At 40.5% G+C, this 17,672-nt stretch overlaps 2 protein-coding genes across 2 annotated transcripts; both read left to right on the forward strand.

Moving 5' to 3' along the window:
• The first annotated feature begins 5,375 nt into the window (after nt 1-5,375).
• LOC105931211 (selenoprotein M-like) lies at nt 5,376-7,599 on the forward strand. Its single transcript, XM_012869793.3, has 4 exons — nt 5,376-5,521; nt 5,849-5,925; nt 6,144-6,222; nt 7,281-7,599. Exons 1-4 carry the CDS (start codon nt 5,402-5,404, stop codon nt 7,422-7,424), a joined length of 420 nt encoding a protein of 139 aa, XP_012725247.2. The 5' UTR covers nt 5,376-5,401; the 3' UTR covers nt 7,425-7,599.
• Nucleotides 7,600-7,828: 229 nt separating this feature from the next.
• LOC105931197 (transmembrane protein 17A) lies at nt 7,829-12,812 on the forward strand. Its single transcript, XM_036144114.1, has 4 exons — nt 7,829-8,160; nt 9,327-9,433; nt 10,484-10,597; nt 12,173-12,812. Exons 1-4 carry the CDS (start codon nt 8,034-8,036, stop codon nt 12,491-12,493), a joined length of 669 nt encoding a protein of 222 aa, XP_036000007.1. The 5' UTR covers nt 7,829-8,033; the 3' UTR covers nt 12,494-12,812.
• Nucleotides 12,813-17,672: the final 4,860 nt, after the last annotated feature.

Here is a 17,672-nt window from a genome sequence, read left to right on the forward strand (position 1 = left end):
CTAAGGACAATCCCGCACCACAGGGACCTATTATGCACTAGTTTTGTTCTTCTGAGTATGTTGTATGGGGTTTTTGCCAACACTTGGTGCGCAGTAACTGCCTCCTACCACAATCAAAATACTCTAACTCTGCTCGTTTAGCGCTATCTTTCTGAATTTTTTTTTTTTTTTGACAAGCCCGAGTGAAAACAAGCTGAGATAAAATAAAAGTAATGAGACTATTTTCAAAATGTAGAAAGTAGAAAGTACAGAACATTGCATGAAATGTAAGGAATAGAAGTAAAATGTAGGTTAAAAATAATCACTCCTGTAAGTATAAATACCCAAAACAAAGTATTTGTACCCTTGATTGGTGCTATATAAATACAACTTAATTTAATTGAATAGGGAACTTGCAATGTCCCTCACTGAAGCTAAGGAGCCATAAGGAATCCCACAATCCTTTGCATGACATGACGCATAAGCACTGCCCATTTCACGGAAATTAACAAAAATGTCCGGAGAGAAGAGAGCATTATTGGTGAAGTCAGGCGATGTTACGCCAATCATTGACACTAGTACCATTTACAGTGAAATTGTTTCACGTGTACTGTGTGTGACACATCCAAATGTACCCGTCTTCAGATGTTTTGGTTTGTGTAAGGGAGAGCTTCAGTCGTTCACCACATTTGCCTAACTCGCGTGTTTTGTACTTCTTTTTCGAAGGCTGCAGGCCTGGATTTGATTAGCATCCCCCCATGTGCGTTCCATCTCATAATGACGTATGAGTTAAAGGCAGTCTGACAATTGGCACAGCAGTCCAAAGCTCCTTTCCTACCCACAATAGAGTTCTTACTATTCACCTCGTGAAAGGTCAAAAAACAGGAGCTAGGGGCTATAATTAGAACATTTTGGACGGAGTCTTGGCAGTTCCTGATACCGAGTTCCATGGTGTTATAACCACAGTAAAAGTTCTTTATGTGCTCTGACTTCCAGCTAACTTCTTTTGGATGTACTGACTAGAGTGCAGCAGGCAGACATGCAACACGCATTCTAGTCAAGCGCCCTGAGGATCCAGAAAGACCAATAACCACAGACAAGAGTGAGCAAATACCAGAAAGTATATTTCTTTCAATTTCCTCCACATATGTTTGCACCAATAAAAAGCAATAGCAATGCACATGGAAGCCAGTGCAAGTGAAAATATTTCTCACATCATAGGAAAACAAGCACCCAGACGAATGCCCTGCTGGCTTTGGTAGACAGGATCCGGTGCTCCGGAGAAACAGGAAGTGTGCGTCTCTTTATTGCAAGTTTTCTAAAGTAAGCAGGATCTGAGTGAGGTGTTCAAGCGTTTGATCTTTTTTCCAGCTGCAAGTGTTGCAATTTACCCGGCGCTGCTGGAAAAAGTGGCTCAGTCTGAACTTTGTAAACGTTTTCATCATCTGTGTCTCAGCTCCATAACTCGCGGGTTATAGATGGCTGCAGTTTCCCTTTGTCAGCCCGTTAATGGCAACAAACCCCTCCTGGCAGACCACCATGTGATGCAAGCTAAAACATGCTAATTGTGAACACATATGGGACACATCCACACGTATAGACCTGGACTCAGCAGAAACGCCCCACCCCCACAGCCCATTGTATGTTCTTCCCCCCTCATGTGCTCAGCTGTTCTTTTTTTTTTTTTACATCAACTATTTCAATTCTCCAAGGTTAGACCTCCATTGTGACAAAAAGTATGAACAGTTTTGGGCACAATGACGCAGATGTAAAAAAAGAACAGTACAAGCCTACAGAGGTATGACAAATGCCAAAGGGAGGAAACCTTGTTAAAAACGGGGGCAGTTTTATAGCCTTTGGACACATAATCCCAGAGAGCAGCACAGTGCAGAGAGCTCTGCACTCTGCTGCTCTCTGTCTGGAAAAGATGGAGATAACAAGATGGTTTCGCTTCAGGATTCCAGGCACGAATGTTTATTTTTGTTGGAAACATAACTGTCTGTGGCTAGATTGGAAGAACATTTTACCCACCAGACTGCCAGTAATCTTACAAGCAGCTGTTACCACCCTCTTGTGGTGACCTGATGAACTTGCAAAACGTTTTCCTCCAGTCCAGGGCGTTCAGACATTACAAATACGCTGCACTGTCACAAGGTCTGACATTAGTTCTCATGCGACTTCAGCAGTGAGTAAAGGGGAAAATGTCAGGAGGAGAGGGGGTTATAATTTGCAACCTAATTGAAGCCGGTGTGTTTGGGTCAGCAACATATACAGAGGTTTGCAAAAAAAGGTTACATTGTGAATTACATTACAATTACTTTATGCTGTATGTCTAACCATTATATACTGTATATATATGTAAACACATATTCACAGGAGATTCACAACAGATTTCCTTCACACTATTCACCCGGATGGTTCCACTTAAGGCCCAGATCCTCAGTCAGCAGCCTTGTTCTGCATAGTATCTTAGCTGTTTATAGGACTGCGCTCTTTTCAACCAACGTCTTAAAGGTTTTTCCAAGAACCTTTTTGTTTTAGGGTTTCCGGATCACAGTCACTAAGGCACTTGAAATCACTGGCACCAGTGAGGCCTTGACTCTGCACCCTCTCTTAATCTTTAAGCCTTCATTACTTGTTCCTTTTCTTTTGCTACGATTTGGCATCCCAATGTATAGCACTGCGGCTTACTAGCTTTGTCTTTGAACACTATGTCCGGTTGGTTAGCTATCACCTGTTTATCAATATGGATCTGGAAGATATCCTCCTTATCATCTTCAACCTATCAACCTATCATCCTCTGCATTGTTCCAGCCACTTTGTTACAGCGTCCCAGACATGCTTTGCCCTTCAAGCATCTTTCGCCCATCAGTTATGTGTTGGACTGTTCCAAATGCATCTTTGTGCGGCTTACATCTTGGTTCCTGTCTGCTGTGGCAGACCCCATTCTCTATTGCTCCGTTGCTGAGAGCCTGTTTCTGTGCTGGCATGATTCGTGCTTCTGTCATACAGTCAATCCCTCTCTGTGGGAAAGTGAAGAAAGTTAATCAAACACAAATGATTCCCAGCTACGCTCACCTTCCCAGGCTGCGTGCCATTCCATAAGAGAGCCTACTATTATAGTACCCAGCAGAGGATATAAACTCTAGCAGCTGGAGTATGAAATCATTGCAATTCTAAACTTAGAAAGATTCTAAATAAGTATGGCGAATAACCCCTGCTGCTTCCAGTAGACCATAAAGGGCCAGAAAACTGGCTCTATTTGAGTTGTTTGACCACTTAAAGCCGAGCTATATATTTAACTTCTGTAACTTCTCTCCGCAGCTTAACTACTGCAAGATCTAACTGTGTTTTGCTGCATGAAGGAGAGATGGTTTGCAAAAGTGTGAAATGGACCAAGTGTCACGATTTGGTATGAGGACTCAGAGACAGACCTTGCAAAAATCAGCTTGAATGTTAGTTTAATGATTAAAGAGCAAAGAAACTACAACAAAACAGATCCTACATGATGAGGTGAGAATGGTAGTGCTGCAACTGGGGTAAACGTGGAGCAACAGAGAGGCGTGAAGTCGACGGAAGGAACCAGAGAGGAACATGGAAACCGGTAGGTATGTGCACTCAGCAGGGGAGAGAAATGACAAGCAAACTGAAAGAGCAAATCAGAGAGAATGAGTTGCAGCGGAGGCAGAGGCTCTATCCGAATACCGCTATTGGGCAAGGACTCTTTCGGCAAAGCGGAATTGTGTCAGAGGTCGCCATTATAAGTGCTGTCCGAATAGTGCAGTCAGAAAGGAAGGAGGTAGGAAAAGGAGCTTGTATGCTTCCTATCACAGTTAATTTAGCATAGGAACCTCACGATGGGCCTTAACAGCACTAAGGAGCTACAAGGAATCCCACAATCCTTTGCGTGACATGACGTAAAAGCACAGCCCACCTCACAGAAATTAACGAAAATGGTCAAAGAGAAGAAAGCGCACAATTTGTAGTTCATTTTGGGAAGGCTGTAGGCCCAGATTTGACTTGCATCATCCATGTGCGTTTACGTCATGTAACGACATCGGAGTTGAAGGCTGTCCGAAATCGGAACAGCAGTCCGAAGCGTCTTTCCTACCTATGATAGTGTTCTTGGTGTTGACCCCATGAAAGGTCAAGTAACAGGAGCTAGGAGCAGTAGCTAGGTGCTATCATTAAGGGTATTCGGATGGAGCCAGAGAGAAAGCAAAGCAATCAGAGGAGATGTGGAGCAGCTGGCAGAGTGACGCAGAAAGAATAGAAGAAACAGACAGAAACTCAGGAATTTATCTGACAGAAACATCTAAAAGTACAAAGAACAAATAAGGCAACACCATACTAACAATAATGAACACAGAAGAGAATTGAATAAGGCAAGACCTAACAAGAAGATTATCAAAATGAAAGCAAAGATGAAAATCAAAACACAACAGCAGTGGCTTGTGACAGCAAGTCTATTTATATTCAGCAACAGGTCAAAGAAACATTTCATTAGAAACTCTTCTAAACAAAATGTAAACATTAACAGACAAATAACAGCCACTAATAAGCTCTGGAATGTTTCAGGTGAAAATCAATTAAACAAGTTTCAACTGAATCCAAATTATAGGTTTTCCTTTCAGAGAAAAAACAACATTGAGCGTTTTCTCACAAGTAGACCCTGCGAGGGCCTCCAGAGTACAGATTAATCAATATGCAAACAGTGTGGTGTAAAAATGTTGGGGAAATGTCACCATAAAATTAGGACAGTATATGAGAACCAGACTAACATCCTGATAGGAAAATTCCTCATCTTCATAGTTATTGCAGTATAACTGAATATTAGCAAATTTATATGTTATGAAGGAAGAAAATAGCAAAATTTGAAGCTGACAAAGTATACATGTGATTTTTTGTTACAAATTGAGAGTGTGTTTCACTTTTAAATGGACAGATTACAAGAAATGTTCAATTATAATCAACTGAATCACAGACTGAACTTTGGTTGTCAGTGGATGAGAGCATCTGGCTGGCTCTCAGGGGCCACATCCTCTGAAACCTGTACAGTATGGGAAATAGTGATAACAGCACAGATGTTCAGTAGAGTTTCTGGGATCCTGCTGACGAGGAGGAGACTATATTTTTTAAAAAGGGGCCCCTCATAAATCAAAAACAGACTCCTAACCAAGTCTTTGGAAACACAAATGTATTTATGTAAACCAGGTGGCAACATAGTGCAATCTTGTTCTCAGCTTCTAATTTTTTTAATATATAACAATAACACTGGAAGAACAACAATTCAACTTAGGTAGACGTAACTCCCCCACGTACATTTCTCATGGACTCGTCCATCCTCACAACCTGACCGACTGGATTAGAAGGTTACAAGTTGTTCGTTATAACCTTAGCAGAAGGATTGAAAGACACAAAAATGATCTATAAAATGTGGGCCTGCTTGGTGCTCGCTTTCACACTCGCTGCTGGAACGTCAGAAAGCAGCAACGACACGGCGGCGGAAGAAAGGCTGGTCATCGCCCGAGGTAAACTGATGGTGAGTGGGAACTGCAAAATCTGACACGTGTGGATACCTTTAAAACTAACCCTGGATTTCTTAATGAGATGATCAGTGGGTGCAGAAATGACATTAAGGGGCTTAAATGGGTAGACAACAAAGAGAAAGAGGGCTAAATAAGACAAAGAATGAGATGCTGGCTGGTTTGTCAGTTTGTTTTCTGCCAAGATATGAAACCCAATGAACCACACACACACACACACACACACACACACACACACACACACACACACACACACACACACACACACACACACACACACACACACATCACTTATAACAACTGTCTGTTGTCCTTTTCCTCAGGCTCCCAGTGTGGTTGGATGAGGCATAAAGAAAATGCCTGAGCTCCATCACTTCCTCATGGAGCGTTGGGCTCTGTAGTATCCTTCTGCTCCTGTCATGTTCCTAAGTATTCTTGCTGAGACATGGCTTCAAGCAGTTTGCTAAGTCCTGTCCCAGCTATGCGAGCTTTCCAAACGTATTGCACTCCAAGTCTTTTCAGCTTCAAGTAAAACAGATGGATGTGTGTTATTCTCTAATGCCTACCTGTTGTTTTCCCTGATTTGCTGATTTTTTTGTTGTTGTTGTTGCTGTACAGTCATAACTTAGAGTATGACTCATCAGAAGAGAAGAACCCCCGTCTGATATTTTACAACGAAAAGGATGAGGTTGTAAAGGTAAGATGCGAGTTTTAGAGGCTCGTCCAGGAGGTCCTTGAACGTAGACACGGGTAGATGTAGATCGATTTAAGCCCAAGATGAAGAAAAAAAAAACACAAGCATGGTTTTTAGGTCTTTTTTTTATTTGTTTTTTGTTTGTTTGTTTACTTAAATTTGCCTTATAACAGCATTAGTATGTTTTAACGAGTTACAGAAAACTGAATCAGATTTGAGGAGCTTTGTTTTTTAGATGTTTGAGAAAGAGTTGGATGAATTATCCTGTCCCTCTGAACTTGAATTATAGCCTTTTCTGACTAATGTTACACAGTATAACTTTTTGGCTGTGGTGGGTCTCATTTCCTTCTTGACAATACCCCTTAAGTTTCAGGTCAGGCCAATCAAACAGTGATTCCATGGTCATGAAAGCGAGTACTGGTACTGCTGGCAGTGAGAGTAGGTGCCAAGTGGAAAATCAAATCAGCATCTCCACACAGCTTGTCAGCATCGTGGGCTCTAACATGTCCTGGTAGATGGCTGGGCTGACTTTGGACTTGATAAAACACCAGTAGATTGCTGACTGTAAACATCTCACTAGATGTTCAGCAGCATTGATTATAATAAAAAATATTTTTAAATATGTGTCCTTGATTGTCCCACAGAGGGAAAATTTGTCTTTGCATTGAGTCCATCCCTTAGGGAGCAGTGTGCGATTTGACCGAAAAATAATTTTTAGAGTTTTATATAATATATGAATTTTCTGAAAAACTAAGATATAGGTTTGTATAATATACTATAAATATATAAAATTATAAAGACCCTCCGCTTTGACTTATTAATAAAACATGATTAATATCGTACTGGTTTCCTGTAAACACCCTTTGCCTGCTCAGTTTCTGTAGGAACATTAAGTGCAAGTTTTTATTTTGCAACACTCAGAGCACAAACAAACAAAATAAATAGATATCATGTCCTGAATTAGCTGACAATATATTCCGACTTTAACTCCTCGTCTGTGCATGTGGTGGTGCCTATGTGTCCACGCTCCTGTGTCTTCTGCGTGTTTCCTGACACATCAGACCGTCCCTGTGAAGAACATGAAGGCGGACGAGATCAGCAGCCTGCTGGAGTCTCTGGGTTTCTATAAGAGGTCCAAGAAAGGGGAAGAAGTGCCAGAGGAGTTCCAGAACTTCCCCCTGCACGCCCCAAGGGACGAGTTGTGATGACCCCTTGTGGCCAGACTCTGTACTTGCAACCCAGCCGCAATAATGACGAGTGGGGCTTCAAGGCCAGACTGTTAAAGCCAGGCCCCAGTCTGAGGACCACGCTGGTTGGGTGCGGTGCAGAGGGTGTTAGGCATACTTGAGGCATACTGTTTGTTCACACTCTTAAATAAAAAAGATGATAAAAATACAAACATTTTGAGTCTGTCTTTGTACTGAATTTATCAAATTACCAGGAATGGAACAGCATAAATTGGCAGTGTAAAAAATATTATCTCTATGTGAACTCTGTGAAGCTCAAATACTATTTTATTTATTAATTATCTAAACAAATTTACTCATCAAACATACCCACTAACAGACAATGTATGATGTCACTGTTTCAGACTAATCCTCAGCCCGCCTCCCCCGCGGTAATCTGATTAGCAGCAACGTTGGACTACATCTGACTCTCTGTAGCCATTAGAATCTATGTAGGCCTGTAACTGTGCCTTTATATGATAGAAGACAACAGGAATTAGCAGCAGACACAGAGCCTACAATTAAAGTGTTTGGGTTGTTGCACACCGTGACTCCTCCGCTCTGTCATGACCACCGGCTTTACCCACCATGCCTGTGTTCTACTCTCCCGTTCCGGACAACCTGCAGATGGGCCTTGCCTACATGGGAGGCTCCGTGTTCACAAACAACAGGACAGCGGACAGCGACTTCACCAGGGAGCAGGAGGATGCATCTGGTTGGTTCAGAACACAACACCTGTGTTTGATGTACTGTTCAAAGTTCCTTTTACATGCAACTCAAAAAACATTAGAAATACCCCACAAATAGTAAGTTCAGGAGTTTCTGTTTGAAAATGTGCGACATCACTAATGCATTACATAGAAGATTGCTGAATGTGCTTAAACCAACCCCAGCGCAGCTCAAAGTTAGGGGAAAAGTAACATTTCTGGTTGCTAAGGTTTACTTAATGGTTGATTTTTTTCTAACGTGTGAACTAAGAAATTTGACTTTTTTTAAAAAAAAGAAACTTAAAAATGATTAGTGTATCAAAGCATGCTGATGTCTGAAGTGTACTAGACTGTATTCCTATCCTATCAGATGCATTTTAAGACAGCAAATTTAGTTTTTCTTTACCTAAATATGCCAGTGAAGATTCTCAGTCATCCAGGTCATGGTCATTCCAAAAAAAGCAAAAAACAAAGCAACTGGACTTGTTTTCCGCAGTTGAAGACGTTTCGCTTCCTCTCCAGAAAGCTTTCTCAATTCAAAAAGTCTGGAGTAATGTGCAGTACCAAGCTTTATACTGCTGCCTAAGTGTAAAAAAGTTTTTTACTTTTTTTGGAATTCTTTACCTAAATCATCTTGGTCAAGTGTGCAGCAGCCACCTGTATGGTTTCAGCTCAAATACTTCATGTCCCACTTCTTTATGTACTCATGTACACCAATAGTGTCGTTAATACAGCTACATCTTCCTTGCCCAAACACCATGAAACTACATGTTTGACTGGTTTCATGAGAGAATGAAGCAGATTTAATTCGATCTATTGTGACGAATACCACTAAAGGCAATTTTCTGCGGTGGAATGGATATACCAAGGCCTTTTTCTGCTGAACAAAACTATATACAATAAATTGTTAGGGTTAGAATGCAGTTAAAATTGTATTTTAGGTGGTTGATGTGTTGCTAAATCCACTGAAGCACATGGGGGAATCCCAGCTTTTTTGCCTTTACCTTAGATGAGGCAAACCTTAGATGTTTTGGTTTTTCTTGTTATTTTGTGGGGATTTGATATTTTTATGTTGCAATTCTTAGATATTATTTCCCTTTGAGTTGAGGTTTCAAACAGATTACATGTAAGAACCTATTTTCTATCTAAAAAAATATCTTTATTTGTCTTTCAGTGGTCAACGAGCTGGTTTCTCACCTTCCTCTGCAAATGCTCTTGTACTTCAACCTGTTTTACTTTCCTTGTTGGTGGTTTTCTGCTGTGTTCATGTTGGAAGTGAAAGTAAGTCATTGGAAAAATTTTCTTACATTTATTCAGTACTAAGAGACTATTTTATACAGAAAAATTTGAAACATATTTGGACATGATTTTTACTAGCTAAGTCCTTTATGCTTGTACTTGATTTTTTTTTACTCTGTAAACAGGTTCTATTACTTTATAAATATGATGCATAGATCCTACACTCTTAGTTGTAGACTTAACAGATGACACCATAAAAAAAACTCTAAAAAATATAAACATGGAGTCACAGAAACTCAATCAAAGCTGCCAAACTAAGTAAGAAAAAGACAAGAATAAAGTATATGATGAAAAATGTAAAATCACAAAATTCCTAATGTAGAAAAAGATCATTCTTAAACAGTATTTGAAACAAAAAGCTTTAAATTTGGCGCCATCTAGTGGTTACTGTGATATTACTGGCCCTTGCTTCTACTATACTTTATTTTAAGTCGCAAAACCTACAAAAATTTGCATATCAAGTGTTTTAAATGCCTAATTTGTAACATATGTTTGTTTTAATAGTTAAATAAAGTTTAATGACATTTGATTGAAAGGAACTTTCCATTTTAATGGAAAATAAAAGTTATAAACAAAAATATATTCTTTGTGGATTTAGTCTCATCCTATTGGGGACGTAGTGTACAGCTATTATATCGAAAAACTAAAAAATATATTTTTAAAATGTTGTGTTTTAAAACACTTCTCAGTTCAACATCATTTTTGGCCAAAGTAATTAACAGGAGTAAAAGAGCCACATGTGGCCCCAGAGCCACAGGTTGGAACCACTGCTTTAGACACTATTGAAACAAGAATAATGCATGGAGGTAAAACAGTAAAGAATATAATTTTAGCTGCCTTTTATCTACATGTCATGCATTGAAGTTCTGTACATAAGGAAAAGTAAGTCTAAAACTTTAAATCCAGTGAAAACACCATTTATTTAATGTGTTTAAACAGCACAAAGAGACAAAAGGGACTGACATACTTTTTTTTACACATTCTGTTTTTGTGCACTAAAATATTCTCATTACAGTTCTTCTCTCTTTACAGTACTACTATCTTCCTGGGTACTACCAGGCTCTGCTCATAACCGGGTTGGTCCTTGTCACGGTGATTGAAGTTATCCGGCTCTACCTGGGCTACATCGGCAATCTTAAAGAAAAGGTAATTCAGGCTCACTTCCTCTCTGAACTTGAACAAAAACCTCAGGTGATACCGTATCTCTTTACGTGTACTGTCCCTTACAAAAGTAAAAATATTTTTACTGTTTTGTCAAGTCATAATGTCAAACTTCAGTGTATTTTTATCAGAATTGGATGTGATAGATCGACACCGAGTAGCACATGGTTGCAAAGTACAAGGACAAAAAAACATGGGTTCCATCGTTGTTTACAATAAAAGACTGAGACATTATGGAGTGCATATATGTTCATGATTGCTGAGACAATAGTTTTTAGACCCACCTTTTGACTGCTATTAAAATAGCAAATCTTTTTTGATATGTCTACCAACCGCCGCATCGAGTGAAACTTTTCTTTTTTTTTGTGCAAAACTGCTTCAGCCTAACTGGATGGAGAATGTCTGTGAACAATTGATTTAGGTCTGGACTTGAACTAGGACAGTACAAAAAATGAATATGTTTTGATCTAAACCATTCCATTGTATCACTGGATGTACAGATATGTTTAAGGTTGTTAACCTGCTGGTAGGTTAACCACTCTCAAGTCTTCTGCCATTTCTAGCAGGTCTTCCAGTAATACCCCAGATTTAACTCATTTAATCTTCCCTGCAGCTCAAACTATCTCTATTGTTCCTGCTAAATTAAGCATCCCAATAAGCATGAATGCAGCCATCAATATATTTCATAATGAGGATGGTGCATTCAGGGTGATGTGCAGCCTTAGTTTTCCACCACACATAGGATTTTGCATGTAGTCCAAACAGTTAAATTTTCCTCAACATATTTATAGCTAAGCTACTGCTGCCAACAACTTCATGTTGTCCTGGCTCCTACAGATGAAAAATGTAGCTCTGTCTTAGTCACCCATTGGATGAGATTTTACTGCAACTAACCTTATTTGCTCTCTTTTACCACTAAACTTTAAAACTGGCTCAGAGATATCTTAACTGTGTTTCTCTGTTAGATAAAGCCACTAGAGGAGCTAGTACTGCCAGTTTAGGTCATCTACTGTCCAATTTGGGATAATGAATTTAAAAGTGCTCTAGGAGATGTTTAAAGACATTGTTTTATAACCGAACGCTGCTGCTTCTCCAAATTTTTATCCCTTACACGTCTGGTACTTTGTGTTCCTGAGCCTTCATCACCACCGGCGGTCTCTAACAAACCTCCAATGCGTTTAGAGAACAGCTTTATTTAAACCGAGATTAATTACACATAGGATTATTAAATGTTAGATAATTAGTGAAGTAATTGGCTTGGGTTAGGGTTAGTGTTAGGATTTAATTTCGGGTCATCACAGTAGAGGGGGCTTAATACAAATGGATATCCCACGTTTCTGGTTTCCATTTGTAAAACATTTTAAAAACCATGCATCATTTCACCTCCATGTTTTTGCATTACTTTGTGTTGGTCTATCAGGAAGTTTTGGGGGTGTTTATGCAAAGCTCTGTACTATATATGCTTCTCTGTGGATGTAACAGAAGCACTTGGTATCAGACTGCTCAATCTTTAAACCACCCTCACGCACCAGACTCAGTCTCTTCCCTCTCTGTCATCAGGTGCCAGCACTGGCGGCTTTCTGGCTCCTGTCTTTGTCGTTCCAGCTGCCAGTGCTGCTGTTCTTTGTCACCGACGAAGGCATTATCATCCTGCCTCTGGAGAGAGCCATCCACTCCATCTTCCTCATTTTCCTGCTCGCCCAGATCCTGGCTTCTTTCTTGGCGCTTCGGACCATGACCCGAAAGCTCACCCTGCTTTTCCACATGCGTCAGTTTGGCAAGGTGGAAAGCTTGCAGCATGCAGCGATGAGCCCCATCTACGGGCTTACCTATAACCGCAGCGTGCTGCCGCTTTCACCCACCCATGAAATCTACAACTAAAGGCAGAAAACACCACTTCTCTGTTTATCACAACAGTTTTCATTTAAAGGACTTCTAATAAAACCTTCATTGCACATTTAAAATCTGCACAATGTCTGCCCGTTTATGCTATCGAAATGTGTTTCAGCATGATAACTTCAGTGGAAGCATGCTTTGAAATTTGTGACTGGCTTTTTTTAAGGGTTTTATTTATTATGACTGGAGTGTGTTGAGCCCCTGTATTTTATAACGTTGTTTTCCATGTTAATATAAGACGTAAATAACAGGTGTGTTTAAATGCAGTGTCTCAAAAGTGAGTACCCCCCAACCCTTGTGTCAATATTTTATTGAATTTTTTCATGGGACAAATCTGAAGATATGACACACTAATAAAATGTAAGGCAGTTGATGTGCAGCTTGTATAACCGTGTAAATTTGCTGTCCCCTTAAAATAACTCAACACTAAGTCATTAGTGTCTAAATCACTGGCAACAAAGGAGAGCACACCCCTAAGCGAGAAGTCCAAACTGTGCCCAAAGTGTCAATATTTTCCAATAATGTCTTAACTCTCTTGGCGTGGATTCACTACAGCTTTACAGATTGCCACAAAAGTTCATCCATGTCAACGTCACTTATGGATGTTCAAGACATTGTGCTCCTCTACCTTCTGTTTGAGGATGCCATCAGTGGCGCCTCCAGAAATGTTCCATAGGGGAGGCCAGATGGGGTTACTTAAACTCTTGGGGTGGCACACTGAAACTAAAAGCCATAATTTCAGGACTTTATTCTACTGTTGTAGTAAAGCTGCCTGTAGAAAACTATCTTAAAGACTTAAGTAAACGCCTACTGATATCTTTTGGTTTATTGTTTGATCTTTAATGTTACTAATGATCTGATGTGCATAGACCAATAAGAGTACAGTTAACATTTTGAGTTGAACAACAATTCCTTTTCATTTTGTAATTATATCAGGAATGTACATTTATTTATTTATTGAAAAGCAAAACCATTAGTAGGGCAAAGTAGATACTGGCAGATACAAATAAAATCGCAATATTAGGCCAAGAGGAGCGACTGCCTTGCTGGCTGTGCATAATGGGATGAAATGCTTAACTGATGCTACTGCAATTTACACTGGCCAGTGGGGTGGCCAGGACATGGCACGGGGGGGCATGGCCACCCTCTGGTGGTGCCATTGGATGCCACCCCAGGTATAGTTGGTAATCCTGTTCAGAAACACTTTTTGTTATACTGGGTGAAATGGTTCTTCCATCCTGCCAGTAGCCAATACATTATGGATTCAGAAAAAAGGAGGTTAAAAATGTAGATTGTGAAAGCTGCAGGGCTGTATAAAAAACTCTGACCAATCCTATCATTCGGTCTGAATGGAAAGAACCAATTAGATGCCTTCAGCCATGCAGCATCATGCTTGAGTTGCTTGTACTCTTCACCTGGTTGCCACCCACACAACCAATAAATCACCATCTGAACCAAACACAATTATGTTGGTCTTATCAGACCAAAGGAAATACGTTCTGGAGTCCATGTGCTTATGCTGCTTGCCTTCAGTAAAATGTTTGCAGGCTTTCTTGTCTATTTAGAAAAGCTTTCCTCCTGGGACAACAGCCAGGGAGACCATTTTGATACAGTGTGCAGCATATGATCTGAGGACTGACTGACACCCCACCCAGTCAATCACTTTGGCAATACTGTCAACACTCATACCTCTATTTTCGAAAGACAACTTTTTGGATAATGATGCTGAGCACTTGTCCTCTTTCCGTCAACCATGGCGAGACCAGAATGTAACCTGACCTGTTAAACTGCTGTATGGTCTTTGCCACCGTACTGCAGCTCAGTTTTAGGGTGTTGCCAATTTTCTCATGGCCTCTGCCGGCTTTACGTTGAGGAACAACGATTCTTTTCAGATCCTGGGAGAGATCCTTGGCCATGTTGAACTTCCAGTGACCAGTATGAGAGTTTGAGAGAGAAAACACCACATCTAACACTCTTGCTCGCAATTCAAACCTGAGACATTGTAACAGCCAAATGACACAAGAAGACAAATAGCTAATGGGGTACAATTTGGACATTTTCACTTAGTTGAGTACTCTTTTTTTGCCAGCAGTTTAGATATTAATGGCTGTGTGTGAATTATTTTAAGGGGACAGCAAATTTAGACTTTTCACAATCTGTACATACACTCACTATTTTATATTGTATCAAGGTCTCATAACATCAGTGTTGTCCTTTCAAAAACATGAAATATTTCAAAAAAGAGAGGGGTGTTTCTGACTTTTGTGAGCTACTGTAGATGGAAAGGATGGTTTCATCCCATGTTACAATGTCAAAGGCTGATACAATGTCAAACTGTCACGACATGACTAGGCCTTTAAAGTGAAAAGGAATAAAAAGCATGATCAAACAGCAATATAAAAACGGGAGCCTTTCATCAGACAGAGGTTTTTTTTACCTTTAATCTTGATGGATGACACAAGAGGAAGATTTGCTAGAACCTAATTTTGCCAAAGTAGATGAAATTTTTGTGTTGCTACAGAGACCAGAAAGCCTTTTAAAACAATCCTGCTCTGTTTTTTTCTGAAATAAAGTGTTTTTGCTAATGTGTTATATTTAGTGGCACATCTATTATTGCAGCAGCATAAATGCACATTGAAATTTTAACTTGAGTAACTGGAGCATTTTTTGCATTAATACTTTAACTTAAGTTTTAATTTATGTTGCAGAGCAACTGTCATAATGCAGTTTTTTGGCCTGCCTGTCTCCCCATGAACTTTTCAGCACTTTCCACATCTCATGGAGCTCAGTTCTCACTCCACCTCCTCATTAGTTCCACCTGCCATTCCCAATTAAGCCTGGACTCAGTACACCTGCCAACACCTCTACTTAAACCTCCCTCAGTCTGCTCTTCCCCACCGGATTGTCTTCATCCTAACCTTGTCCTGTCTCGTGCTTCCCACGCCTGCTAGTCAGAGCTTCCCACGCCTGCTAGTCAGAGCTTCCCACGCCTGCTAGCTAGAGCTTCCTACGTCTGCCTGTCAGAGTTTCCTACGTCTGCCAGTCAGAGTGTCTCACGTCTGCTAGTCAGAGCTCCCATGCCTGCTAGCCACAGTTTTCTATGTCCGCCAGTCAGAGCATCTCATGTCTGCTAGCCAGAGCTTCCTAGATCTGCCAGTCAGAGCTTCTCACGTCTGCTAGCCAGATCTTCCTACGTCTACCTGTCAGAGTTCCCTACGTCTGCCAGTCAGAGTGTCTCACGTCTGCTAGTCAGAGCTCCCATGCCTGCTAGCCAGAACTTTCTACGTCTGCCAGTCAGAGCATCTCACACCTGCTAGTCAGAGCTTCCCACACCTGCTAGCCAGATCTTCCTATGTCTGCCTGTCAGAGTTTCATACGTCTGCCAGTCAGAGTGTTTCACATCTGCTAGTCAGAGCTCCCATGCCTGCTAGCCAGAGCTTTCTACGTCCGCCAGTCAGAGCATCTCACGTCTGCTAGTCAGAGCTCCCGTGCCTGCTAGCCAGAGCTTCCTACATCTGCCAGTTAGAGCTTCTCACGTCTGCTAGTCAGAGCTCCCATGCCGCCTAGACAGAGCTTCCTACGCCTGCTGCCCGCCTGCAAGTTCTCTCTCTGCTGTGCTGCTGGTTCTGCTGCAACTCCAGCGCTCCAACTACTCTAGCTGCTGTGCTGTCGGCTGAACCACACCCCAGCGCTCCAGCAACTCTCTCTACTGTGCTGCCAGCTAACCTCATACCCCGGCGTTCTAAGAACTTGGCTCTGCTGCCGAGCTTCCGGCATCTCCTGGTCCTCAGTGCTCTCACGTCTGCCCTGTATGCTCCTTGGCTCTCAGGGTCTCCCTGGACTTACAGCTCAGCACCTGCAGCCCTCCGGCTTTCTCTCTCCAGTCCTCCAGCACCTGCAGTCCTCCAACTCCTGCCATCTACATCCTTCTGCTACTGCTCAGTCAAGACTCTGGTTCTTTCTCTCTCCACAACTCATCCTTGCTTCAATAAAACTCTTAAAACGTACCTCAGTGTGTGGTTGTGTCTGGGTTCACCAGAACAAATCCTGACAACAACAATAGCAACAACAATAGTTTTGTTTACATTCAATCATCATGCAAACTCTGAGTGAACTTTTTAAATATTGCAAAAAAGAAAATGTGCATCAGACTTGTTTCCATTTACTGGTTTGTTGCGAATTAACCAGGTGACGCATAGCGCAATGTCACCATACATTGACGTTGGTTGTAATAAAACAGGAAGCAGAGGTTGCTAACTAACTTGAACCACAGATCAGTAATGCAACATGGTTCAAATGAATATGCAGATTTTTCTTACGGAACAACACATACCTGTTGTTCAGCCCTGTTTTCGAGCGTTATGGGAATAACGTTATGGGTCAGATCAGAGACCTTAATCTGTAACTTTATGAACAGAAACAATTAAGCTTAGCATTTTTAATGATGAAGCTGGTTCCAGTGGAACTTTATTGTGAATAGAAACAATCCTCCAATTTTAGCTGCGGTTTAGAAAGGTCAGATCAGAGACCTTACGTTGTAGCTTTGAGTAATGTATCAATAGAAACAATTAAGCTTAAAAATGTTTGTGATGAAGCTCGTTCCAGTGAAACAATAAAATAAAATAAGTTATTCTAGTTGTAGCTTTAGAAAAGTTGTACGGATTTACTTTAGATCAGAAATCCCCAAGAATATGCTTAGCTTATTTCTTGTTATGAATAGAAACAATTAAGTCTTTCTGTATGTTTGTTAATGTATGAAAGAAGTCTAGGATTTACTTATCTTATTTCTTTGTTAATAAAAAAATTATATTTCCCTATGTCTGTAATGTTTTTTTCTGTTTATATACACACTTTGAATTGTCTTGTTACTGAAAAGTACTAAATAAACTTGCCTTGCCTGTTAAATTAATTTTATTTTATTATGTTTTGTTCTTCTAAGAAGGCTTAAAAGAACAAAACATAATAAATTTTCCAGGGCGTTCAATGATAGTGTGATTCTGAAAAGAGGAATGGTGAAGATACCTCTCTCTGTAGGTTCTGGCCTTGAGATTTTTTTTTCAAACTGAATAAATGTCATCAAATTGACCATTTAATTAAAAAAGTGCGTATGCTTTTGAAACATAAGATGCTTCTATTTTATGGCTTTTTACACATATTTAGCAGG

Source organism: Fundulus heteroclitus, chromosome 12 (genome assembly GCF_011125445.2).
Source record: "Fundulus heteroclitus isolate FHET01 chromosome 12, MU-UCD_Fhet_4.1, whole genome shotgun sequence".
NCBI classification, from domain to species: Eukaryota; Metazoa; Chordata; class Actinopteri; order Cyprinodontiformes; family Fundulidae; genus Fundulus; species Fundulus heteroclitus.

What these genes read in the sequence shown, in the direction of transcription:
- LOC105931197 (XM_036144114.1), top strand. Translation starts at nt 8,034, where the DNA reads ATGCCTGTGTTCTACTCTCCCGTTCCGGACAACCTGCAGATGGGCCTT. An exon ending in TGTTCATGTTGGAAGTGAAA is followed by an intron (nt 9,434 to 10,483) that starts GTAAGTCATTGG and finishes CTCTCTTTACAG; the next exon opens with TACTACTATCTTCCTGGGTA. An exon ending in TCGGCAATCTTAAAGAAAAG is followed by an intron (nt 10,598 to 12,172) that starts GTAATTCAGGCT and finishes CTCTGTCATCAG; the next exon opens with GTGCCAGCACTGGCGGCTTT.